At 44.5% G+C, this 26,027-nt stretch overlaps 1 protein-coding gene across 1 annotated transcript in view; it reads right to left on the reverse strand.

Annotated features, from left to right (window-relative positions):
* Nucleotides 1-1,361: 1,361 nt before the first annotated feature.
* The window catches only part of wdr32 (WD repeat domain 32), a 105,284-nt gene continuing 80,618 nt past the window's right edge, over nucleotides 1,362-26,027 (reverse strand). The window contains 3 exon segments of the mRNA XM_038792912.1: nucleotides 1,362-2,526; nucleotides 2,529-2,679; nucleotides 17,703-17,848. Of these exon segments, the coding sequence (XP_038648840.1) occupies nucleotides 2,315-2,526; nucleotides 2,529-2,679; nucleotides 17,703-17,848 (509 nt within the window). The 3' untranslated portion in view covers nucleotides 1,362-2,314.

Raw genomic sequence — 26,027 nt, forward strand, 5'->3', positions numbered from 1 at the left:
CCATGTGCAAAAACATTGACCCACCTGAAAAGCACCTTATATTGAAGCAAAGATATTCTTCGTAGACAGTTCCTCAATCGAGAAATACTAGCTTCAACTGTAGTGCGATCGATCCGAAGTGTCTGCTACGTACCAATGTGCTTTCATTAGACTGCCACGTGGGCAAATGGTGCTTGAAGGGTTGGCGAGATGAGTTGATTGGAGTTTGAGTGGTTCCTCTTATGCCTCAAATTAGGCTCTGTACAGTTGTGACAAAGTCTCTGACCTGTTTGGTGCCTTCCCAAAAATAGCCATCTCCATTTTGGTTGGTCCACAAGCCAGGGTTGCCCAAGAATTGGGGGGGAAATATTTGACCTCGCAGGGATGTTTTTGAGGACGTGCCGAGAGCATTTCCACTGTCCTGGGAGCCTCCTTTTTGTGACAGAGTTGTGAGTCGACCTGTTGCTTCTGGAACCTGGTGTCAGGCATCCGAATTACATCAAACTCAGTGGAAGTAATTGGATTGATCAGCACCACAATGCTGGCTAAGTTGGTTCTGAATTTGGAGGATCTGGCAACAGCACCACTGGCGATATTTCTCCAAAGCTTTGAGGTGCCTGATGTCGGCCATCCACGACACTGAAGCATACCGGAATGTGAGGTCACTGTTGCCCAGTAAATCTCTGCTTTGAGATCCTGGAAACAAAAATTTGTTTCCTCAGCCGACCAAAGGCTGAGCTGGCACATTGAAATCAATGATGAATTTGACCGGGTGTGTCTGCCTTCATGAACAGGAAGCTCCCATCATGTGGAAAAATGGTCCAATGGTCCACATTTTCTAGGATCGCACCATTGATGTTCATTGGGAGAGTGGTAGGGGAAGATTCTTTCACGTGGGAGCTGTTGGACGAGGACTTTAGTTTCCCTCATAGTTCAATGTGACCCAATTAACATCTGATCATGCAAATTCTGGTGCTGCATCAAATTACTTAACTCAAATCATAGAATTTACAGTACAGAAGTAGGCCATTCAGACCATCGAGTGCACCGGCCCTTATAAAGAGCACCCTACTCAAGTCCACGTCTTTACCCTATCCCCGTACCCAGTAAGCCCCATTAACGTTTTTTTTTGATGGCCAATCCACCTAACCTGCACATCTTTGGACTGTGGGTGGAAACCGGAGCACCCGGAGGAACCCACGCAGACACGGAGAGAACGTGCAGACTCCACGCAGACAGTGATCCTGGGACTCTGGAGCTTTGAAGCACTGTGCTAACCACTATGCTACCGTGCTGCCCAAATAACTAGATCATTAAAAAATATTGACTCTCGGTGGATCCTACATTAATTGTAAGCAGGGGATTACTAGTACAAACATCAGTTGACTATATTCCATTTATCTTCCTCAGACAACCAGTAAAACTGTACATGGTCCACGTGATGTCATTAGAAAACAACGTTTGGGGTTTTATATGTCCCTATAATTACATTGTCATTACACCATTTGAGAATTACAACTCAGTGTTATAAGTACAGAAAGCTTACTAACAGTAAAAGCACTGGTTTTATGCCATGTGCTATATATACACATCACAGTCCAATTCATTAACAGTCACATGTTGGAATTACAGTTTAGTGTTAAAATTAGGAAAATTTAAATGATGAAATTTGGATCATGCCAATTGCTTGATTACAATGTTACTGATACTCAGTAGCCATCTGAATTTTCTATCAGTATATGATATTAGATTCATGCACCCTTTGGGTGTTCCAATACAATATTGACAAATTATGGTTTTAATTTTACAAATTACAATGTACATTTGCATCTAAGTTTAAATAATTACTTCCACTGTTACACTAAATATTTATTTAAAAAATTTAACTAATACTTTGTTAATATTGCATTTAACAAAAAACAGGCTTAAACAGGGTCAAACGTAATGCTTCTGATGGATCAAAAAATGTCTTCAACTCATTTGATTTTTCACCAGCTGAACGGCATTTTTCAAAATATGTACAAAGCAAGCTAACAGATTTAATATCGAACTGTAGATATCATTTAACATTACTATATGTGCTATTAATTTTGGGTGCAGATGAAGGACATTCTTGTAAGCAGCAAACTGTCGAAAAGAAACAGCTTCGGCGTTTTGTAGATGCACACATTGAGAGTTACTGGTTTATTGTATTGCAATGAAAACCAGGATGAATTTGGATTTGAATCTTGACATCAAATACCTTAAACATTAATCACTAATTTGATCAGCTCTAATTATTAAACAATTGGCTTTTGCTTGGTGTTCAGCTCTTCTTGAAAGTAATTCAGATGACTTAGAACTTTGGCTGGTACAGGTAAACTTGTCCACTAAGGCACCCAGAGGCAAGCTGACAATGAGTTGGTGAAAACTTGGTTGTAAGCACAACATCACTATGCGAGTAAATAGTTCGGATTTCCTGCAGTGCTGTGGCTTCTTTGGGTAAGCAATCCACCAGTTCATTGCACTGGCTGTCAAAACCCAACAAGCGGATTCCATAGCCAAAAGAGAACAAATCAGTCGGCCATCTGGACTGAAGCAAAGTTCTTTAATATAACCACGACCCACATTAGCTTCTTCAATGTAATGCGTGAGGCAAAGAGAGCAACGAGGAGAGGATGCCCGACTGGTGTCCATCTTGGAATTCATAATGCAAGTCCACTAGTGAAAACAAAACCATGAGAGATTACTGATCTGCTCCAGGGCATTACAACCTCCTTCAGAAGTTTAAACAAAAGTATGGTACTTTATAAGGTATTACTCAGATAGTAAACTACTAAATGATACTGCTATTTGACAGATTTTCAATTAATAGTTGTTACATCGAGATTTAAGATAAAAATGAGATCATGCGACCTGTTCTAAAGTCTGCTTGGGTTTAACAGCAAACCTGGGTGCAAACAGTGGATAGAGTCCACAACACTCTCTGGAACTTTGGAATGTCAGGCTATAAACAGTTGTGCCTTAAATTTATCCGTTTAGCTCTCAAGAATAACTAATCAATATCTCTACCTGAATACAAGGTCCATGTGATTCATATTGCCAAGATGATGGGCTCGAGATTAAAAGGAAAGCCTCTGTAATGTGGCATCAGGTTACAGACCCCCCCAAAATATGACTGAACATCACAGATAGCTTTGTCTGCTGAGGTCCAGGAGAGAGAACTACAGGTCAAAGGTCTCTTTGGTTCAATGCGGCAGAACGTGGGTGGAAGTTCATACTCCGATTGTAAAGACCAAAGTCATGAGGGATTAAAACAAAGCTGAAAGATTTGCCTGGTTTGTGCTAGAGAGAGACTATCTCCAGTAATACTTTCACAGTGAATGACAGTTCTGGGGTTAGAAGTTACCAGGTTGAGAAAGGAGAACAGCAGAAGTAAACCACCGAGATTTTTTTATTTTTTATTTAGAGTACCCAATTCATTTTTTCCAATTAAGGGGCAATTTAGCATGGACAATCCACCTAACCTGCACATCTTTGGGTTGTGTGGGTGAAACCCACGCAGACATGGGGAGAATGTGCAAACTCCACACGGACAGTGACTCAGAGCCGGGATCGAACCTGGGACCTCGGCGCCGTGATGCAGCAGTGCTAACCACTGCACCACCGTGCCACCCTAACCACCGGGAATTAAGAATAATTTTGGACCTATGATTTTTCATTTATGCTGAAATAAAGGGCGTGGGGGGGGGGGGCAGCTATGTTGTGGTTTAAAGTTGCGCACTAAGATGGTGATTCTTAACAGAGGACTTTTGTTACAGTTGACATCTTATATAGAACCATGGAATTCCTACAGTGCAGAATATGGCCATTCAGCCCATTGAGTCTGCACCAACCCTCTTGAAAGAGCACCCTACCTAAGCTCACGTCTCCAACCTATCCCTCTAACACCATAACCCCCCTAACCTGCACATCTTTGGACATTAAGGGACAATTTAGCATGGCCAATCTATCTAACCTGCACTTGTGTGGTGTGGGAGGAAACCGGAGGAAACCCGTGCAGACACGGGGAGAAAGGGCAAACTCCGCACAGATAATCACACAGGAATTGAACCCGGGAGCTGTGAGGCAGCAGTGCTAATCACGTCACCATTGCTGACCCGGGTCCCTGGCGCTGTGAGGCAGCAGTGCTAACCACTGTCACCGTGCTGACCCAGGTCCCTGGAGCTGTGAAGCAGCAGTGCTAACCACTGTCACCATGCCGACCCGGGTCCCTGGCGCTGTGAAACAGCAGTGCTAACCACTGTCACCATGCCGACCCGGGTTCCTAGCGCTGTGACGCAGCAGTGCTAACCACTGTGTCACCATGCTGACCCAGGTCCCTGGAGCTGTGAGGCAGCAGTGCAAACCACTGTGTCACCGTGCTGACCCAGGTCCCTGGAGCTGTGAAGCAGCAGTGCTAACCACTGTGCCGCCATGCTGACCCGGTCCTGGTGCTGAGGCAGCAGGCTAACCACTGTGTCACCATGCCGACCCAGGTCCCTGGAGCTGTGAGGCAAGCAGTGCTAATCACTGTGTAACCCGGTGGATACTTGTCATGCTTTCTTTCTTATCAGAAATTATCAGTCTACACAGGGATCATACAAGTACACACCTTTAAAGCAGCAGGACATTCACAAACTAAACAAAGAACATTTTCCCACACAATTAAACATTTTACAATCCATGGGAATAGTACGAACTTGCAGTAGGAAACTAAAATAGGGTGCGAGAGATTTGTTAAAATATAGAACTTTAACAGACAAAATAAGTTAGCTTACAAGTAAATGCCACTACCAAAGAAATCAGTTTCCAGCAGAAACCAAGGATTTTCCATGCATTAATGGTCTTTACATCCAATATAGTAGTTAAGACATCAAAGCAAAGGTTATTGCTTCATTAAGTATTTATATGTCAACCCTTCCCAAATTATCTTTGAAATTAATTTACAGTTCATTAGCTCCATACATCAGAACTTTACACCATCAACAGTTATAGTTTAGTTTACCAATGCTGATTTAAAACCAATGGCTTTTCAAGATAGTCCTTTCAGTTTCTAAAACACCCAAATCTTTCTGAAAACTATAGCAGTGCTCTAAAGACCAGGGTGCAGATATTCCTCCCAGACTGAATCAATGCTTCACTCAGCACGTGGAAATGACCAATACATCACCTATTTGCATAAACAGGACCAACACCTTGTGCTTTTTATCTTATTTATATGGAGATGCACAAGTTTTTGAAAAGCTATCAAACTGTCCTCACATGTAGAAGGTCACTTCATTCCTGTTTAAATTCTCTCGGGTGCATCCATTATTCACCCTGAACCAGCCTGGGGATGTTGTTTTTTAAATAGTGATTGATTCATTTCAACATCATTTATGTCTTTAAACAGGAGATTGTTGAGAGATTTCTGATAACTTAGAAACTAGAAGGCTACTCGTGTTACTTGTTGATGAAAACGGCGTGATGTCATTCAAGACCGAACCTTGGTGTCTGTTGCATTGCTCCGCTTATTTGATAGAATACCAAGTGCAGGCAAACTGTTATTTTTAATAATAATAATCTTTATTGTCACAAGTAGGCTTACATTAACACTAATGAAGTAACTGTGAAAATCCCCCAGGCCACCACACTCCGGCGCCTGTTGGGCTGGTTTAGCACATTGGGCTAAATCGCTGGCTTTTAAAGCAGACCGAGGCAGGCCAGCAGCACGGTTCAATTCCGTACCAGCCTCCCCGAACAGGCGCCAGAATGTGGCGACGAGGGACTTTTCACAGTAACTTCATGGAGCCTACTCGTGACAATAAGCGATTTTCATTTCATTTCAGAGGGAGAATTCAGAATGTCCAATTCACCGAAGGTATGTTTTTGGGAGAAGGGCAGGTTAATATGGTGGTGAAAAGGCATATGGGACATTCGCTTTATCAATCGGGGCATAGATTACAAAAGCAGAGAGCTCATGTTGGGGTTCTACAGAACTATGGTGAGGCCACAGCTGGAGTAGTGTGTGCAATTCTGGTCACCACATTATGGGAAGGATGTGATTGCACTGGAGGGGGTGCAGGGGAAATTCACCAGGATGGTGCCTGGATGAACATTTAAATTATGAAGAGGGGTTGGATAGGCTTGGGTTGTTTTCGCTGGAGCAGAGAAGACAGAGGGGTGACCTTATTGAGGTGTACAAGATTATGAGTGTCATGGACAGGGTGGATAGGGAACAGCTGTTCCCCCTTAGTTGAAAGGTCAGTTATGAGTGGACACAAGTTCAAGGTGAGGGACGCCGTCAGTGTCCCTGCTGATTTCACCTGTGAGAAGTGCACCCATCTCCAGCTCCTCAGAAACGCATTAGGGAACAGGAGCTGGAGGAACTTCGGATCATTCGGGAGACAGAGGTGATCATAGATAGTAGCTTCAGGGTGTAGTTACTCCGAAGAATCAAGACAGATGGGTGATGGTGAGAGGGGCTGGGAGGAAGCAGTCAGTACTGGGATCCTCTGTGGTCGTTCCCCTCAGTAACAAGTATACCGTTTTGGATTCTGTTGGGGGGGGGGGGGGGGGGGACCTACCTGGGGTAAGCCACGGTGAACGGATCTCCAGCACTGAGTCCGTCCCTGTGGCTCAGAAGGGAAGGGGGGAGAGCAGGAGAGCAATAGTTATTGGGGACTCGATAATCAGAGGGACAGATAGACAGATCTGTGGCAGCAGAGACTCACGGACGGTATGTTGCCTCCCGGGTGCCAGGGTCCGTGATGTCTCGGACCATGTTTTCAGAATCCTTAAGGGGGAGGGGGAACAGTCAAGTCGTGGTACACATCGGTACCAATGACATAGGTAAGAGAAGGGACGGGGATTTAAAACACAAATTTAGGGAACTAGGGTGGAAGCTGAGAGCCAGGACAAACCATGTTGTCATCTCTGGTTTGTTGCCGGTGCCACATGCTAGCGAGTTGAGGAACAGGGAGAGAGTGCAGATAAACACGTGGCTGCAGGGATAGAACATAGAACGATACAGCGCAGTACAGGCCCTTCGGCCCACGATGTTGCACCGACATGGAAAGTCAAAAACTGAAGGCCATCGAACCTACACTATGCCATTATCATCCATATGCTTATCCAATAAACTTTTAAATGCCCTCAATGTTGGCGAGTTCACTACTGTTGCAGGTAGGGCATTCCACGGCCTCACCACTCTTTGCGTAAAAAAACCTACCTCTGACATCTGTCCTAAATCTATTACCCCTCAATTTAAGGCTATGTCCCCTCGTGCTAGCCACCTCCATCCGCGGGAGAGGCTCTCACTGTCCACCCTATCTAACCCTCTGATCATTTTGTATGCCTCTATTAAGTCACCTCTTAACCTTCTTCTCTCTAACGAAAACAACCTCAAGTCCATCAGCCTTTCCTCATAAGATTTTCCCTCCATACCAGGCAACATCCTGGTAAATCTCCTCTGCACCCGTTCCAAAGCTTCCACGTCCTTCCTATAATGAGGCGACCAGAACTGTACGCAATACTCCAATGCGGCCGTACCAGAGTTTTGTACAGCTGCAACATGACCTCATGGCTCCGGAACTCAATCCCTCTACCAATAAAGGCCAACACACCATAAGCCTTCTTCACAACCCTATCAACCTGGGTGGCAACTTTCAGGGATCTATGTACATGGGCACGAGATCCCTCTGCTCATCCACACTGTCAAGAATTTTACCATTAGCCAAATATTCCGCATTCTGTTTTTCTTTCCAAAGTGAATCACCTCACACTTCTCTACATTAAACTCCATTTGCCACCCTCTCAGCCCAGCTCTGCAGCTTATCTATGGTCCCTCTGTAACCTGCAACATCCTTCCACACTGTCTACAACTCCATCGACTTTAGTGTCGTCTGCAAATTTACTCACCCAACCTTCTGTGCCCTCCTCTAGGTCATTTATAAAAATGACAAACAGCAACGGCCCCAGAACAGATCCTTGTGGTACGCCACGTAACTGAACTCCATTCTGAACATTTTGCCATCAACCACCACCCTCTGTCTTCTTTCAACTAGCCAATTTCTGATCCACATCTCTAAATCACCCTCAATCCCCAGCCTCCGTATTTTCTGCAATAGCCGACCGTGGGGAACCTTATCAAACGCTTTACTGAAATCCATATACACCACATCAACTGCTCTACCCTCGTCTACCTGTTCAGTCACCTTCTCAAAGAACTCGATAAGGTTTGTGAGCATGACCTACCCTTCACAAAACCATGCTGACTATCCCTAATCATATTATTCCTATCTAGATGATTATAAATCATATCTCTTATAATCCTCTCCAAGACTTTACCCACAACAGACGTGAGGCTCACCGGCCTATAGTTACCGGGGTTATCTCTACTCCCCTTCTTGAAACCTCTTAGGGGAGGTTTAGCTCACTCGGCTAAATCGCTGGCTTTTAAAGCAGACCAAGCAGGCCAGCAGCACGGTTCGATTCCGTACCAGCCTCCCCGGACAGGCGCCGGAATGTGGCGACTAGGGGCTTTTCACAGTAACTTCATTGAAGCCTACTCGTGACAATAAGCAATTTTCATTTCAAGGGGCTGATTTAGCTCACTGGGCTAAATCGCTGGCTTTAAAGCAGACCACGCAGGCCAGCTGCACGGTTCGATTCACCGTATCAGCCTCCCCGGACAGGCGCCGGATGTGGGGACGAGGGGCTTTCACAGTAAACTTCATTGAAGCCTACTCGTGCCAATAAGCGATTTTCATTTCATTTTTTCATTGAACAAAGGGACCACATTTGCTACCCTCCAGTCCTCTGGCACTATTCCTGTAGCCAATGATGACCTAAAAATCAAAGCCAAAGGCTCAGCAATCTCTTCCCTGGCTTCCCAGAGAATCCTAGGATAAATCCCATCAGGCCCCGGGGACATCTATTTTCACCTTGTCCAGAATTGCCAACACTTCTTCCCTACGCACCTCAATGCCATCTATTCTAATAGCCTGGGTCTCAGCATTCTCCTCCACAACATTATCTTTTTCCTGAGTTAATACTGACGAAAAGTATTCATTTAGTATCTCGCTTATCTCCTCAGCCTCCACATACAACTTCCCACCACTGTCCTTGACTGGCCCTACTCTTACCCTAGTCATTCTTTTATTCCTGACATACCTATAGAAAGCTTTTGGGTTTTCCTTGATCCTACCTGCCAAAGACTTCTCATGTCCCCTCCTTGCTCGTCTTAGCTCTCTCTTTAGATCCTTCCTCGCTTCCTTGTAACTATCAAGCGCCCCAACTGAAACTTCACGCCTCATCTTCACATAGGCCTCCTTCTTCCTCTTAACAAGAGATTCCACTTCTTTGATAACCACGGTTCCCTCGCTCTACCCCTTCCTCCCTGCCTGAACCGGTACGTACTTATCAAGAACACGCAATAGCTGTTCCTTGAACAAGCTCCACATATCCCGTGTGCCCAACCCTTGCAGCCTACTTCTCCAACCTACACATCCTAAGTCATGTCTAATGGCATCATAATTGCCCTTTCCCCAACTATAACTCTTGCCCTGCGGGATATACTTATTCCTTTCCATCACTAACGTAAAGGTCACCGAATTGTGGTCACTGTTTCCAAAGTGCTCACCTACCTCCAGATCTAACACCTGGCCTGGTGCATTACCCAAAACCAAAGTGGCCTCGCCTCTTGCTGGCCTGTCAACATATTGTGTCAGGAAACCCCCCTGCACACATTGTACAAAGAACGACCCAGCTAATGTACTCGAACTATATCTTTTCCAGTCAATATTTGGAAAGTTAAAGTCTCCCATAACAACTACCCTGTTACTTTTGCTCTTTTCCAGAATCATCTTCGCCATCCTTTCCTCTACATCCCTAGAACTATTAGCTGGCCTATAGGAAACTCCCAACAGGGTGACCTCTCCTTTCCTGTTTCTAACCTCAGCCCATACTACCTCGGAAGAAGAGTCTCCATCTAGCATCTTTTCCGCCACCATAATACTGTCCTTGACTTAGCAGCGCCACACCTCCCCCTCTTTTGCCCCCTTCTCTGAGCTTACTAAAACACCTAAACCCCGGAACCTGCAACAACCATTCCTGTCCCTGCTCTATCCATGTCTCTGAAATGGCCACAACATCGAAGTCCCAGGTACCAACCCATGCTGCCAGTTCCCCTACCTTATTTCGTATACTCCTGGCATTGAAGTAGACACACTTCAAACCACCTACCTAAACACTGGCACTCTCCTGCGAAGTCAAATCTGTGCTCCTGACCTCTGTACTCTCAATCTCCCGTACCCCAAAACTACAATCCAGGTTCCCATGCCCCTGCTGAATTAGTTTAAACCCCCCCAAAGAGCACTAACATGGATGGTGTAGGAGGGAGGGTTTCAGGTACATGGATAACTGGAGCACATTCTGGGAAGGTGGGACCTGTACAGACAGGACGGTTTGCACCTGAAACAAAGGGGCACCAATATCCTGGGAGGGAAATTTGGCTACAGCTCTTCGGGGGGGTTTTAAACTAATTTGTCAGGGGGCTGAGAAAAAGAGCTGTAGTCCAGAAGCCAGTGTTGAGAATAGTGAGGTACTGAGGAGGGTATCAAGGTCGCAGGAGTGTACCGGCAAACAGAAAGGTGGGTTGAAGTGTGTCTACTTCAATGCAAGGAGCATCCGGAATAAGGTAGGTGAACTTGGAGCATGGATTGGTACTTGGGACTAAGATGTTGTGGCCATTACAGAGACATGGTTAGAACAGGGACAGGAATGGTTGTTGGAAGTTCCAAGGTATAGATGTTTCAGTAAGAGTAGGGAAGGTGATAAAAGAGGTGGAGGAATAGCATTGTTAATCAAGGATAGTTTAACGGCTGCAAAAAGGCAGTTCGAAGGGGATCTGCCTACTGAGGTAATATGGGCCGAAGTTAGAAATAGGAAAGTATGTAAGGATGAGAAAACAAGGTTCAGTTGGGTCGCTTGAGGGTTACAAGGTAGCAAGGAATGAGCTAAAAAAAGGGCTTAGGAAAGCTAGGAGGGGGCATAAGAAGTCCTTGGCTGGTCAGATCAAGGAAAACCCCAAGGCTTTTACTCTTATGTGAGAAATAAAAGACTGACCAGGGGAGGGTAGTGCCGGTCAAGGACAGTAGTGGGAACTTGTGCATGGAGTCAGAAGAAATAGGCGAGGCGTTGAATGAATACTTTTCTTCAGCATTCACCAAGGAGAGGGGCCATGTTTTTGAGGATGTGTGTGTGATACAGGCAGGTAGGCTGGAGCAGGTAGATGTTCTGAGGAAGGATGTATTAGCAATTTTGAAAAACCTGAGGGTCGACAAATCCCCTGGGCTAGATGGGATATATCCAAGGATTCTTTGGGAGGCAAGGGATGAGATTGCAGAGCCTTTGATCTTTGGGTCCTCACTGGCCGCGGGAATAGTGCCAGAGGGCTGGAGAGTGGCAAATGTTGTTCCTCTGTTCAAGAAAGGGAATAGGAATGACCCTGGTAATTATAGGCCGGTTAGTCTTACTTCGGTGGTCAGTAAGTTAATGGAAAAGGTCCTGAAGGATAGGATTTATGACCATTTGGAAAGATGCAGCTTAATCTGGGATAGTCAACACGGATTTGTGAAGGGTAAGTCTTGCCTCACAAATTTGATTGAATTCTTCGAGGAGGTAACTAAGTGTGTAGCTGAAGGTAGAACAGTTGATGTCATACACATGGATTTTAGTGAGGCGTTTGGTAAGGTTCCCCATGGTCGGCTCATGAAGAAAGTAAGGAGGTGTGGGATAGAGGGAAATTTGGCCAATTGGATAAATAACTGGCTATCACATAGAAGACAGAGGGTGATGGTGGATGGAAAATTTTCAGACTGGAGACCAGTTACCAGCGGTGTACCACAGGGATCAGTGCTGGGTCCTCTGCTATTTGTGATTTTTATCAATGACTTGGAGGAGGGGGCTGAAGGGTGGATCAGTAAATTTGCCGATGACACCAAGATTGGTGGAGTCGTGGATGAGGTGGAGGGCTGTTGTAGGCTGCAAAGAGACATTGATAGGATACAGAGCTGGGCCGAAAAATAGCAGACGGAGTTTAACCCTGATAAGGGCGAGGTGATTCATTTTGGTAGAAAAAATTTGAATGCGGATTACGTGGTCAACCGCAAGGTTCTGAGGAACATGAAGGAACAGAGATCTTGAAGTTCATGCCCCCAGATCTCTGAAGGTTGCCACTCAAGTGGATAGAGCCATGAAGAAGGCTTATAGTGTTAGCATTTATTTACAGGGGGCTTGAGTTTAAGAACCGTGGGGTTATGCTGCAACTATACATGACCCTGGTGAGACCACATTAGGAGTATTGTGTGCAGTTCTGGTCACCTCATTATAGGAAGGATGTGGAAGCATTGGAAAGGGTGCAAAGGTGATTTACCAGGATGCTGCCTGGTTTGCAGGATAGGTCTTATGAGGAAAGGTTGAGGGAGCTAGGGCTTTTCTCTTTGGAGCGGAGGAGGATGAGAGGCGACTTAATAGAGGTTTATAAGATGATGAGGGGGATAGATAGAGTGGACGTTCAGAGACTATTTCCTCGGGTGGATGTAGCTGTTACAAGGGGGCATAACTATAAGATCAGGGTGGGAGATATAGGAGGGATATCCGAGGTAGGTTCTTTACTCAGAGAGTGGTTAGGGTGTGGAATGGACTGCCTGCTGTGATAGTGGAGTCGGACACTTTGGGAACTTTCAAGCGGTTATTGGATAGGCACATGAAGCACGCAAGAATGACAGGGAGTGGGATAGCTTGATCTTGGTTTCGGACAATGCTCGGCACAACATCGAGGGCCAAAGGGCCTGTTCTGTGCTGTACTGTTCTATGACAGGAGGTTTAGGGGGATTTGAGGAAAAACCTTTTTACCAGAGGGTGGTGACGGTTTGGAATGCACTGCCTGGGAAGGTGGTAGAGGTGGGATGCCTCACATCCTTAAAAAGTACCTGGATGAGCACTTGGCACGTCATAACATTCAAGGCTATGGGCCAAGTGCTAGCAAATTAAATTAGGTAGGTAGGTCAGGTTTCTTTCATGCATTGGTACAGAATTGATGGGCCAAAGAGCCTCTTCTGCACTGTATTATTCTGTGATTCTATGAATACAGAATTTCAAATGATCACAATTGATACCAGATGAGAAAAGAGTGCTGACTTGTTGAAAAGTCAACTAATTGATCAACCATTGCCATGGAGAAAGCAATGGGGAACTGCAAGCTCCCAGGTAATTAAAAAAACAGCACAAGGCTTGAACATATTCCTTTTGTTTGCAGAGAATAGGACCCAGGCGTATGAATATAGGTCACTTCTAGCAAGCATAAATGAGACATGTTACAAGTTCAACGGATTACCTTGAATTGGTTGTTAATAGTACACTCAGGAATGTTCAGCAAATTGCAGAATTACATCAAACAGTGGACATTTTGTTTTGGGTTTTGCAAACGCCGGTTGGTTGAGTAGTTTACTATGCCCATTGCCAACAACTTAAGGACCATGCTGTTTGATTCGATCAGTCAATAGTTGTGATGTACAGCCTATGTACGTTGCATCACACCGGCATGGAAATCCATGTGTGACGTTGCTCTTGTGTGATGGGTTTTTGGACTGACGGCTGCAACCTGTTTGTGGAAAATACCACTCACATAGCCACTGCATGATGTGGCTGATTCACATTTGCGAGAAGCTACATATCATAGAATCCTGCAATGCAGGAGGCCCATCGCGTCTGCACCAGCCCTGCAAAAGAACACCCACCAGGCTGTGGGTTGGACTGTGGGAGGAAACCGGAACATCCAGAGGAAACCCACACAGGCATGGGCAAGAATGTGCAAACCCCACACAGTCACCCGAGGTCGGAAGCGAACCTGGGTCTCTGGTGCTGTGAAGCAGCAGTGCTAACCATTGTGCCACCATGCCACTCATTTATTCATGTTCAGGGACTGGTCTTCTGCAAGCAAAAGGAACATGTCCATAGCACAGGATTTGCCAACCTATCAGCACCCTCTTCTGGGGTATAGAATGCCGCTGCCGTTGAAATTTGGCATTCTTGCACCTGGCCTGATGAATATAAGATGAAAAACATCGACAGCACGGTTTTTGTTCAGCAATACTTTAACTGCTGTACTAGCAATTTGTTGATTCTTTTAGTGTGTTGTGGATTGTCCAGCGATGGTAGAATTTGTCACAGTTGTCAAACTCAGAGCAGGCTGTTGGATATGAATTGGTCCAAAACCGCTTTAGTGTGACGGAAACTCTGAATAATAATATTTGTTTTTCAGCTTGCCGGTTTATAGAGCAATCAGGCAGGGTAAAATCCCAAGAGAGAGCTGCATAATTGTAAACATGTTATCAGCGTGGTGGAGGCATGTGCTTTACTAGTATGCCCTCTTCACTTGTAATAGTAAGTGAAATAGATATTTCATAAATGGAACTTTGCTCACTGGGCGTACATCAAGAATTTGTGCAGCTAGTGGGGAATAAAAACAAAATATGCCGAAATACTCAGGTCTCTCAGCATTAGTGGAGAGAGAGAGAAAGTGTTAACATTTCAGGTCAAGGACCTTTCTTCAGATTGGGAATTTAACTAAAAGGTTAAGTTGGGGTTAGGGTTAGGTTGGAGAAGTTGGTTCTCCTAAGAGCAAACAAGGTTAGGAGAACGACCTTTTGCAAACCAATAGGCATTGCAAATACTTCTGGCTTAACAGATCTTAGCACAGTTAGATGTGTAACTGGGGAATATAGATTTAGTTCAGATACGTTCATCGCATTTTATCACCGTCACCCTTCCTAAAGGAGTATATTTGAAAAATGTTCAGTGACATCTGGTGTAAGCTCCATTAGACCACCTAAAATATGGTTTATGGTGTATTAGGAACTATAATTCTAAACAGCTCATTCTTTGCTATTGAATTTAAACATTTCCATTTCTGAAGGACTGGCACGGGTTGTACCAGATGTAATACTAACCAATAAAGAAAGTGGCCATCAATTCATATCTTCATACGGCAGTGTCTGCCAGTGAGAAACTGACCATTCCATGGAGTGCTGTCTTGTTGCATCAAAGTGCATCTGGAGTTTTGTGAAACAGGGAGTTAAGTAAAAGAGGGAGGAAGTGAGCAGCCCTTTCTTTTCCCTTGACTGGTGAGGAATGGTGAGTACTTCTGCTCTTTAAAATGAAAGTAAGGACTTGGAGAATTTGGAACATAAGGGAAAAGAGGGACTTTAAAAACTCTTGCACGACAGAGCACTGGGGTTCAGAGCAAACGAATCAGGTGAGCAGCAGCTGACCAGAGCAGTGGGAAAGCTTTGAAAAGAACAGCCAAGCTCACTTCACTCAATCCAGAAGCGGAGCTCCTAAAGTGACGCCAGGATTCAAAAGTGACATGGGGCAAGTAAAGGTTGCTGAGATTTTCCAGCATTTTCCCTTTCGGGCAAGTAAAGGTTGCTGATTGGGAGAGTACAGATAGTGAGTACTTCTACAATTATCACGTACAGTTTGTAAAGTCTTTATTTTATGGTTTAAGGAAAAAGGACCCTAAAGTACTTGATATATCTGATTTTAAGAGTCCTTTAAATGTTTAATCCAAAAGGGGAAAGTCTTGCAGGAGAGCTCAAAGCCGTGGTTTGCTCCTCCTGCTCCATTTGGGAAGCCGGGCATATTTCCAATGCTCGGGGCCAGCATGTGTACAAGTAGTGTCTCCATCTGCAGTTCCTGGAAGCCTGGGTTTCGAAGCTGGAGTGGCAGCTGGGGACACTGGAGCCTGCGAGGCAGAGTGTATCATGAACAGCACGTATAGAGAGAGAGTCACACCGCAAACTCAGAATTTGAAGCAGAGTGGGGATTAAATTGGTAAGTCTATTCCTTTTCTATAAATTTAGTTGTCCAGTTAAAGGGTTAATAAGGAGCTGCCCCAAATAGCTGAGTGGCAGTTATCTGTCAATCTCCTGAAGCCTGATTAGCAGGCAAGGTGTTGATTACATAATTTGAAGCTCAACTGGAGCGTGAGTCAGCTCAGACAATCTCAACTCTATTTAAGTAAAGATCTTCAAAGCGCACTCAGTGAGCTTTGCACACGAGCAGTGGGAGAGACGCCACATCCGGAGTGAGCTTCAAACTTGGGAATTTGAAGTAGAGTAGGGATTCAGTGCAGAGCGGGAAGAGGAGCTCTTTGCTTTTTCTCCTTGATTTGTAACTTTTACATCTTCAGCGAGGGGTCTTGTCCTGCTGCAACTGAGGCTATGGAGTAGAGCTGATTGGTAAGCAGTGGACAAGATCAGTAAGTCTTACAACTTTCATAATTTATCATTTGAAAATACTTTTTGTGATTTATAATCTGTAAGGGCTCCAATTGGTAGTAAGAGGACAAGCAAGGAAGGGCTACAGAGAATTGGATTTAATCTAATATCAAGCATCTTCCAAAGCTTTAATTTAAAAGGTAGGTCATGGCAGGAGAACTCAAAGCCTTGGTTTGTTCATCTTGCTCCATGTGCGAGGCCTAAAGGACAATAGCTGCTAGACTGGGACTGCAGCAGGTGGTGAGGGAAAAACAAGAGGGAACAACATACTTGACCTCATCCTCACTAATCTGCCTGCTGCAACTGCATCTGTCCATGACAGTATCGCTAGAAGCGACCACCCCGCAGTCCTTGTAGCACTACCACCAAGCTAAATGGAACAGATGAACAGATCTCGCAACTCAAGACTGGGCATCCATGAGATGCTGTGGGCCATCATCAGCAGCAGCAGAATTGTATTCAACCACAATCTGCAACCACATGGCCCGGCATATCCCCCACTCTACCACTACCACCAAGCCAGGGGATCAACCCTGGTTCAATGAAGAGGGCAGGAGAGCATGCAAGGAGCAACATCAGGCACACCGAAAAATGAGGTGTCAACCTGGTGAAGCTACAACACAGGACTACTTGTGTGACAAACAGCATAAGCAGTAAGTAATAGACAGTGCTAAGTGATTCCAAAACGAACGCATCAGATCTTAGCTCTGTAGTCCAGCCGTGAATGGTGGTGGATAATTAAACAACTCACTGGAGGAGGAGGAGGCTCCACAATTATCCCCATCCTCAATTATGGAGGAGCCCAGCACATCAATACAAAAGACATTCACAACAATCTACAGCCACAATTGCCGAGTGGATGATCCATCTCGGTCTCCTCCGGAGGTCCCCAGCATCACAGATGTCAGTCTTCAGCCAATACGATTCACCCCACATGATATCAAGAAACAGCTGAAGGCACTAGATACCGCAACGGCTATGGACCCCAACAATATCCCGGCAACAGTAATGAAGACTTGTGCTCCAATTTTGGAAGACACCACAGCCAAGTTCGATTAGTCTTCATCTGTTGTCTACTCACACCTATGGATGACAAACCATAGCAGCACTCCTGGAAAATTTCTCCTTCCACCAAAGAGGCAGAGACAGATTGTTGCATGTCCACAGAATCAGGTAACTACACACGGACTAGAGATCAAAACCTTGCCTACCCGGCCCTTTATGGTTAAGCAACTCGCTAGATTAATTTGCTAAACCATCAGGGGACAGAGAATCTGTGTCATGGTTCGAAACTAAAACGTACTCAGCCAGCACCTAAATGATCATGTATACAGTGAAACTAACCACCTTATAGTTAAACGTCAAATATAATCCACTCACCTCTTGGTCATCAGTGTTGCTTGTGCACCTAATTAATGCAGCCCAGCCTTTGGGGTGAAGTTGTAATGATGTAATACAATTCCCTCGATCTCTTTCTGCAGGAATCTCTGGTGATAAAACTTCAAGACTATTTCTCGGAAATCCAGCTGCAACATTAATTTAATAATTTTTGATGCACTGTGATGCAGTATCTAGCATACATTCTGTAAATTTCTATTGTGAATATAATGTAAAGCAGTGTTTTTCAAACTTTTTTCCGGGGACGTATTTTTACCAACCGGCCAACCTGCGCGACCCACGCCGGCCGACCTGCGCGACCCACGCCGGCCGACCTGCGCGACCCACGCTGGCCGACCTGCGCGACCCCCAGCCGAGCGACCTGCGCAACTCACCATTTTCTCTTACCTTGTTTGTTGCTGACAAAAATGGAGGAAATGGTTTTGGGTCCCTTTGGCCCTCCAAACTTGGAAAAAAAAGGCTGTGACCACATTTTTAAAAATGTGGCCGCTATGCGCATGCGTGCCCAATCATCGGTGCGCATGCGCATAGTTTTGCGCATGCGTATCAATGATCGGGCATGCATGCGCAGTGTGGCCAAACTTTTTGATGTGTTCCGGGTCATTTTGAAGGCCGTCACAGCCATCATTATTATATATATTTTTTTAAAATTTAGATTACCCAATTATTTTTTCCAATTAAGGGGCAATTTAGCGTGGCCAATCCACCTACTCTGCACATTTTTGAGTTGTGGGGGCGAAACCCACGCAAACACGGGGAGAACGTGCAAACTCCACACGGACAGTGACCCAGAGCCGGAATCGAACCTGGGACCTCAGCGCCGTGAGGCGGTTGTGCTAACCACTAGGCCACCGTGCTGCCCACAGCCATCATTATTAAAAGTCGGCTGCTGCGGGTGGATTTGCGCCATCGGGAGCTCCGCGACCTTCCCGACACCTGCCCGCGACCCACCCGCGGGTCGCACCCCGCAGTTTGACAATGCCTGACGCAAAGTATATCTGGATAAATTTACAGAATCAGGAATTTGCAGATTATTGTTGAAAAGGTACGGTTAAGTCGCCATAGTCCCAGATGACCATAGGTTGCTTTCCCCTTTTGAGGGGAAGAACTGACTGATGGTGATTTAACCTGAGGATCACCACACTTCAGGCGAGGGGCAAGGTTGAGACGGCAGGCCTTCATGAATAACCTCAGCCTTGCTCTGCATCACGAACCGGCTGTCTAGCCAAGTGAGCCGTTGAAAAGAGACATGCTGTCAAGCTTTTCGTCTTACACTCATTAGGACAAAGTCAAGAATACCAAATTTCAAACAACCACAACAAACATACCAGGAAAGAGGAAGGGGGTGGTGCTGATTGGTTGGCAAGTCCACCGATTGCCATGAAGAAAGAAACGGGTAACCACAGGCTCCTGCTGCTAATTCAAAAAGGGTGCATGGCTTGAATGCATTTCTTTTGTTTGCAGAGACAAGGTCTTTGCGTAAATGCCATTATGATGCCAGGTACGTAGGTTATACATCCCAATGATGAGCTGATTTGTAACAGGTTGAGTACAGACAGCCCAAACAAAACATCTGCTGCTAGATTCGATTCCACAATTGGGTAACACTTGCTGAACAATCCTGAGAGCTCTAAGAGCCACACTAACAACAAATTGAGGATAATCAGTCGAGCTCGTAACATAGCTCATTTATTCTTGCAAGAAGTGACATGCATTCATACGCAGGGACTTATTTTCTACAAACAAAATGAATAGATTTAAGCCTGATCCTTTCTTGGAATTTTCTGCAGGTTCCCTGTTGCTTTTACCACGGCAATGCTTCATTCAATCAGAGCCGACTTGGCAATCAGTCAGCACTCCATATCTTGTTATAAACTGTTGTGACCTTTTGAAATTGGCATTCTCGCAATTGTCCTAATGAGTGCAAAACAAAAAACTTTGGCAACATGCTGCTCCTTTCAGTAATAATCAAGATCTGTACTACCAAGTGACAAAATTGCGAATGATCACATTCAATAAACAATGAGCTGAAATTTTAAACTGCCATTTGTATAATCGATAAGCAGTTTGCTCGAAGGGTAGCTTGTGGTTTTGCAACAGAGGTTATATTTCTGTTCTGGCTGAGGTAGACTCAGGTCTTGCCACTTCAACCTGCCACTAAGAGGGGAAGGCTTGGGCAAACCACCACTGGTAAAAACTGCCAGGAAAAGGGCTCACAATGAGGCACCAGCAGATAATGAACTATATGTTACGTTCCACATAGAGACCGATAATTTATAAAAATTCTGAACTTATGAAAAGATTTCACTTTTAAGACATTGACTGTAACAGGCTAAAAACACTATAAAAGTAAACTAGTTTTGTAGATAACTAGAACAGAACTGTTTCCACAACAATAACACCCTCAGATTTACATTACATTGTTCTTTAGTAGCCATTCTGCACTGTAAATTCTATGATTCAATTTTCCCAGAACGAGTCTAAAATGATTCTTGTCCCGACGGTCTACTTCCAGTATTTTCCTTTTGTAGCCTGGAAACATTTACCCACAGAACAATCTTTCATGGTGCGAGTTATCCTAGATACTTCTCCTCCCTTGAACGAAAGCTGGGTAAATCTTCCAGGTTTGTTTTACTTCTTCACAAATTTGGTCTTTCCAATGAAATGAGAGCTCGCAGACACATTCCAGTGCGGTGAACCATAGAGTCTTGCTGCATAAAGCTCCTCACCCTTGCCCAGGTCTTGGTGGATTAACAGTGTCTGAGAATTTTCAGAGATATCTTCAAAACCCTTCCCCTCTTAAAGCCCATTTCCATGGCAACATAAATCACATGGGCCCTGTATCCAAGTAGAACTGCTGATTATCCATCCTTGAGATCCCAACTCTGTTTTGCTTTGAACTAAATGGACAGTTTAAAGTACAACTGTTTAAAACCTGACATTCTCAACATTTTTCCAGGACTCTGAAGACTCAATCCACCTACAGATGGATTGCTGTATCAGAGGCTGCTGCCATTGTCTCCAAGTGTAGACACCTTGCACCTTTCTTTCCAGTAAAGCAATCTGGGCCCCTTTTAATCTACAAAAATCAAAGCACCCAGGCTTGCCATCAGGTAGACTTCACAACAGGGCGCCCCTCCCAATTCTTTTTTGGAAGTTATTATTGAATCTCTTTTCAAGCAGCTTAGTCCAGATCACAATATCTGATGCATAGATTTTCCCCCTCTTCTCCCCTCCTGAAAACACCCCACAGTCTAAAACAATTTGGTTCACTCCAAGTATCAAGAACATCTCACCTCTATCCCTTCAGTTAGTTTTTAAATACAGTATCAATATTTTACATACATACAAACCACAGGTAACAAATCGTACATTGAAGAATATAAAACATGGATAAGAATTCCTGATAAATACTGCAGTCCCAAAGCAGTATTCCTGTAAACCAAGATAACCTCTCCTTTCTCCCCAATTATGAATTGTGCTCGGGTTTCCCAGGTGTCAGCGAAAATAGGGATATCTCACTGATCTGATAATTTAAGTGGCGAGTCGGATTCTCATTTAATGCTAAACATATACTTCCCAGTAGAACTTACTGGATAGCACTGTGGATAAGAAAAATAGCAAATTTCCCTCTCCCATTCATGTTGCTTAACTTCAGACGGCAATTATATAATCTATCCCATTATCTTGATAAAGCTTGGTACCTTTCCAATCCAAATGGCTCAGTTCAATAATCACAATATCTTCTTGCCAATTTTTGGGAGTGTCATATCCAGTAAATATTAGAAACCGTGCACAGTGGAGGCGGTAGTATCCATAGACGCGGAGAAGGCATTTGATCGGGTGGAGTGGCGGTACTTGTTTGAGGTTTCGGGAAGGTTTGGGCCGAGAGTTGTGGCATGGATACGGTAGCTGTATGTGACGGCGAGGGCAAGGGGGAGGACGAATGATATGAGCTTACTGTCAGTACCTTTAAGAAATGGGTGTTTGTCAGATGGCTGCAGTGATGTCAGAGAGTGGGTGGAGTTGGGCTGTCTGTCTGCTTTTACTTTCGTTTTGAACAAAATCTGGTGTCTGATTTTTAGTTTTGTTTTCAGAGCAGGAAAAGCAAGCAGCTGTACAAGAATTTTTTTTTTTAAATTATAAATTTAGAGTACCCAATTCAATTTTTCCAATTATGGGGCAGTTTAGCATGGCCAATCCAGCTACCATGCACATCTTTGGATTATGGGGGCTAAACCCACGCAAACACGTGGAGAATGTGCAAACTACACACGGACAGTGACCCAGAGCCGGGATCAAACCTGGGACTTCGGCGCAGTGAGGCAGCAGTGCTATCCACTGCGCCACCCAAAGCAGCTATATAGGGATCTTTCTCTGCAATCTAAAGACTGTCTCCAGATCATTTGAGGATTTCAAAGTGATAACTGCTCTCAGTAGAGAATTTAAACCTGATCTTTGTTAAAGAGGGTATTTGTCTCATGGCTGTTGTAAGGAGAGATTCAGGGTTACTTATAAAGTACTGTACTCTTGGGAGGGAGTATTTTAGTTGATGCTTGCTAAGATGTTTACTGTGTGTTTTAAAATGTTAATGGGATTCATAGAATAAACATTGTTTTTTGTTTAAAAAATACTTTTAGCTCTCTGTTGCACCACACCTGTAAAGTGGGCCCTTGTGCTCCCCATAAACAAAATCTATTCAAAGTTATGGGTCAGGTGAACTCCATGATACACTTCAGGGTTCTCTAAACCCTGGCCCTTAATACTCACAAAGCTTTGACTTACACAGGGTTATGAGGCAGGGGTGCCCACTGTCGCCGCTGCTCTTTGCCCTGGCCATAGAGCCATTGGCGATGCCTCTCAGGGGGTCGACAGAGTGGTGGGGGATTATGAGTAGACAGAGGGAGCATCGGGTGTCGCTCTATGTCGATGACCTCTTGCTGTATGTTTCGGATCCATTGGAGAGTATGGGAAGGATTATGGGCCTGCTGGGGAGGTTTGGAGGGTTCTCAAGGTACAAGCTGAATGTAGGGAAAAGCAAGGTATTCAAAGAAAAAAAGAGAACAAATAAAAGTACAGCACAGGAACAGGCCCTTCGGCCCTCCAAGCCTGTGTCAACCATGCTGCCTGTCTAAACTAAAATATTCTACACTTCTGGGGCCTGTATCCCTCTATTCCCATCCTATTTACGTATTTGTCAAAATGCCTCTTAAACGTCACTATCGTTCCTGCTTCCACCACCTCCTCCAGCAGCGAGTTCCAGACACCTACTACCCTCTGTGTAAAAAATCATGCCTCGCACATCTCCTCTAAACCTTGCCCCTTAAACCTATGGCCCCTAGTAATTGACCCCTCTACCCTGGGAAAAAGCCTCTGAGTATCCACTCTGTCTATGCCACTCAATTTTGTAGACCTCTATCAGGTCGCCCCTCAACCTCCGTCATTCCAGTGAGAACAAACCGAGTTTATTCAACCTCTCCTCATAGCTAATGCCCTTCATACCAGGTAAATCCTGGTAAATCTCTTCTGCACCCCCTCTAAAGCTTCCACATCCTTCTGGTAGTGTGGCGACTAGAATTGAACACTATACTCTGTGGCCTAACTAAGGTTCTATACAGCTGCAACATGACTTGCCAATTCTTATACTCAATGCCCCGGCCAATGAAGGCAAGCATGCCGTATGCCTTCTTGACCACCTTCTCCACCTGTGTTGCTCCTTTCAGTGACCTGTGGACCTGTACACCTAGATCTCTCTAACTGTCAATACTCTTGATGGTTCTACCATTCACTGTATATTCCCTACCTGCATTAGACCTTCCAAAATGCATTACCTCACATTTGTCCGGATTAAACTCCACCTGCCATCTCTCCGCCCAAGTCTCCAAACGCTCTAAATCCTGCTGTATCCTCTGACAGTCCTCATTGCTATCCGCAATTCCACCAACCTTTGTGTCGTCAGCAAACTTAATAATCAGACCAGTCACATTTACCTCTAATTGATTCCCGGTGAATGAGCTGGCACAGCGGGCTAATTTAGGGGAGATGCCATTTACGGTAGCGAGGGATAAGTTTAGTTATTTGGCGATTCAGGCAGCGAGGGAATGGGCGTAGCTCCAACTTAACGAAGCTGGTGGAGGAGGCTAGAGAGGATCTTAAGAGGTGGGATACACTGCACTTAATGCTGGCAGGGAGGGTCCAAGTGGTGAAAATGAATATTCTGCTGAGGTTCTTGTTTATCTTTCAAGCTCTCCCGATCTTTATACCAAAGATGATGCATAGGGTGCATATGACTCGGGTGAGAATGAGTGGGTTCTTTCAGGAGGTCGCAGATGAGTGCGAGAGGTGTGGGCGGGGGCCAGCAAATCACACGCACATGTTTTGGGGTTGCGAAAAATTGGGAAGATTCTGGGCGGGATTGTTCGCGGTCTTAGCCAAGTTAGTGGAGGAGGAGATGGATCCAGACCCTTTGGTGGCGATATTTGGGGTTTCAGAGAAGCCGGAGCTCATGGAGAGGAGGAAAGCCGATGTCGTGGCCTTCGCTTCTCTGATTGCACGGTGGCGAATTTTGCTAGAGTGGCGGTCGGCATCGCCATCGGGGGTAGCGGCTTGGTTGGGTGACCTGTATGACTTCCTGCGGTTAGAGAAGATAAAGTAGGAGTTAAGGGGCCCTTCAGGGGGTTTGAGGAAAGGTGGGGAATGTTTGTGACCATGTTTGAGGGGTTGTTCGTCATGGTGCTATGTCTTTTGGTCCGACGTCATTTCGTCCAACGACACTTCTTCCACGTCTTTTGGTCCAACGTCTTTTTGTCCGCACGTCTTTTGGTCCAACGTCTTTTTGTCTGATGATTTTTTTTCGTCAAAGACTTTTTGTGACTTGTTACGTTTTTTTGTCGGATGATTTTTTTTGTCAAAGACTTTTTGTAACTTGTCTTTTTGTAACTTGTAGCACTCCACTCCACTCCCCACATTAACTTTTTGTAAATAGAAATCTTCTCTAATGCACATAGCAAGGTATAATATGCAATAAAGGATTTTTATTACCGGTCTCTTTCCTTTAACGAGCCTCGTTAAAGGATAGTTATTATCGTTCTCTTTCCTTTAACGAGCCTCGTTAAAGGATAGATATTATCGTTCTCTTTCTTAATTCGCCCATCCCGAAATGGCAAAGTTCATTGTGTCAACGAAGAGTAAACGGAAAGTAGCTGATGGAAATAACTATATCTACGATTTTCATTCGAGCAGTCCAAACCTAGGAAAAGAATACTGGAGATGTGAGAAAAGAAGCGTTCGGCAGGTGGAGCTCATTTGAATATCTGGAATTTAATCAAAACTCTGAAGGAAGAGGAAGGGTTCATAATAGGCAAAAAGGCTCAAATTCTTCAGGGAGATCAGTCGACTTCATGTACGCGATACAAGAAAATAACTGAACGCATCAAAAGATTGGTCGTTGAATATGATTCTACAACAAAAATTGATTTCTTGAGGAATGTTGCTTACAATTTACATCAATTTTAAGTAATTTCGGGAATTTTAAGTAATTAGTAAACTTTTAGATTTTTTAAACTGCATTTTTAGATTTTTAAACTGCATTTTTCAACTTGCATTTTACTTGCATTTTATCAATTAATTTTAGATTTTTTAACTGCATTTTTAGATTTTTAAACTGCATTTTTCAACTTGCATTTTACTTGCATTTTATCAATTACTTGCATTTTAGCAATTAAATTCACTTGCTGTATTGTACTTGCATTTTATCAATTAAATGGTTTTATACGGAGCTAATTTGTAATTGGATAATTGGACGAAGTGACGTTGGACCAAAAGACGGGCGGACAAAAAGACGTTGGACCAAAAGACGTGGACGAAGTGTCGTTGGACGAAGTGACGTCGGACGAAAAGACGCGACACGGTTCGTCATGGGGGACGGGGGGGTGAAAAAGAGGGACAATCTATACAGACTGTACAGTTGATTGTAGGGAAGTATGTTTCCCGGGGTGTTTGTTCACTGTAACCTGTTTTGATACATGTTTGTAACAAAATAAGTTTTAAAAAAAAGAAATCATACACATACAGTAGTCCCCCTTTATAACGCGGGTGTTGGGGTCCAAGACAACCACCCGCGTTGCATCCGAGCCGCGGATATCCACGATGGGGGTTTTAAATTTATTTAAAAATCTATGCTAGCGCTTCCCATTGAGAGTCTACGGGGGGCGGGGGGAGAGGTCAGACCCCCGTAGACTCGCAATGGGAAGCGCTAGCATAGATTTTTAAATAAATTTAAAACCCCCATCGTGGATCTAATTAAAA

Source organism: Scyliorhinus canicula, chromosome 3 (genome assembly GCF_902713615.1).
Source record: "Scyliorhinus canicula chromosome 3, sScyCan1.1, whole genome shotgun sequence".
In the NCBI taxonomy this organism is placed as follows: domain Eukaryota; kingdom Metazoa; phylum Chordata; class Chondrichthyes; order Carcharhiniformes; family Scyliorhinidae; genus Scyliorhinus; species Scyliorhinus canicula.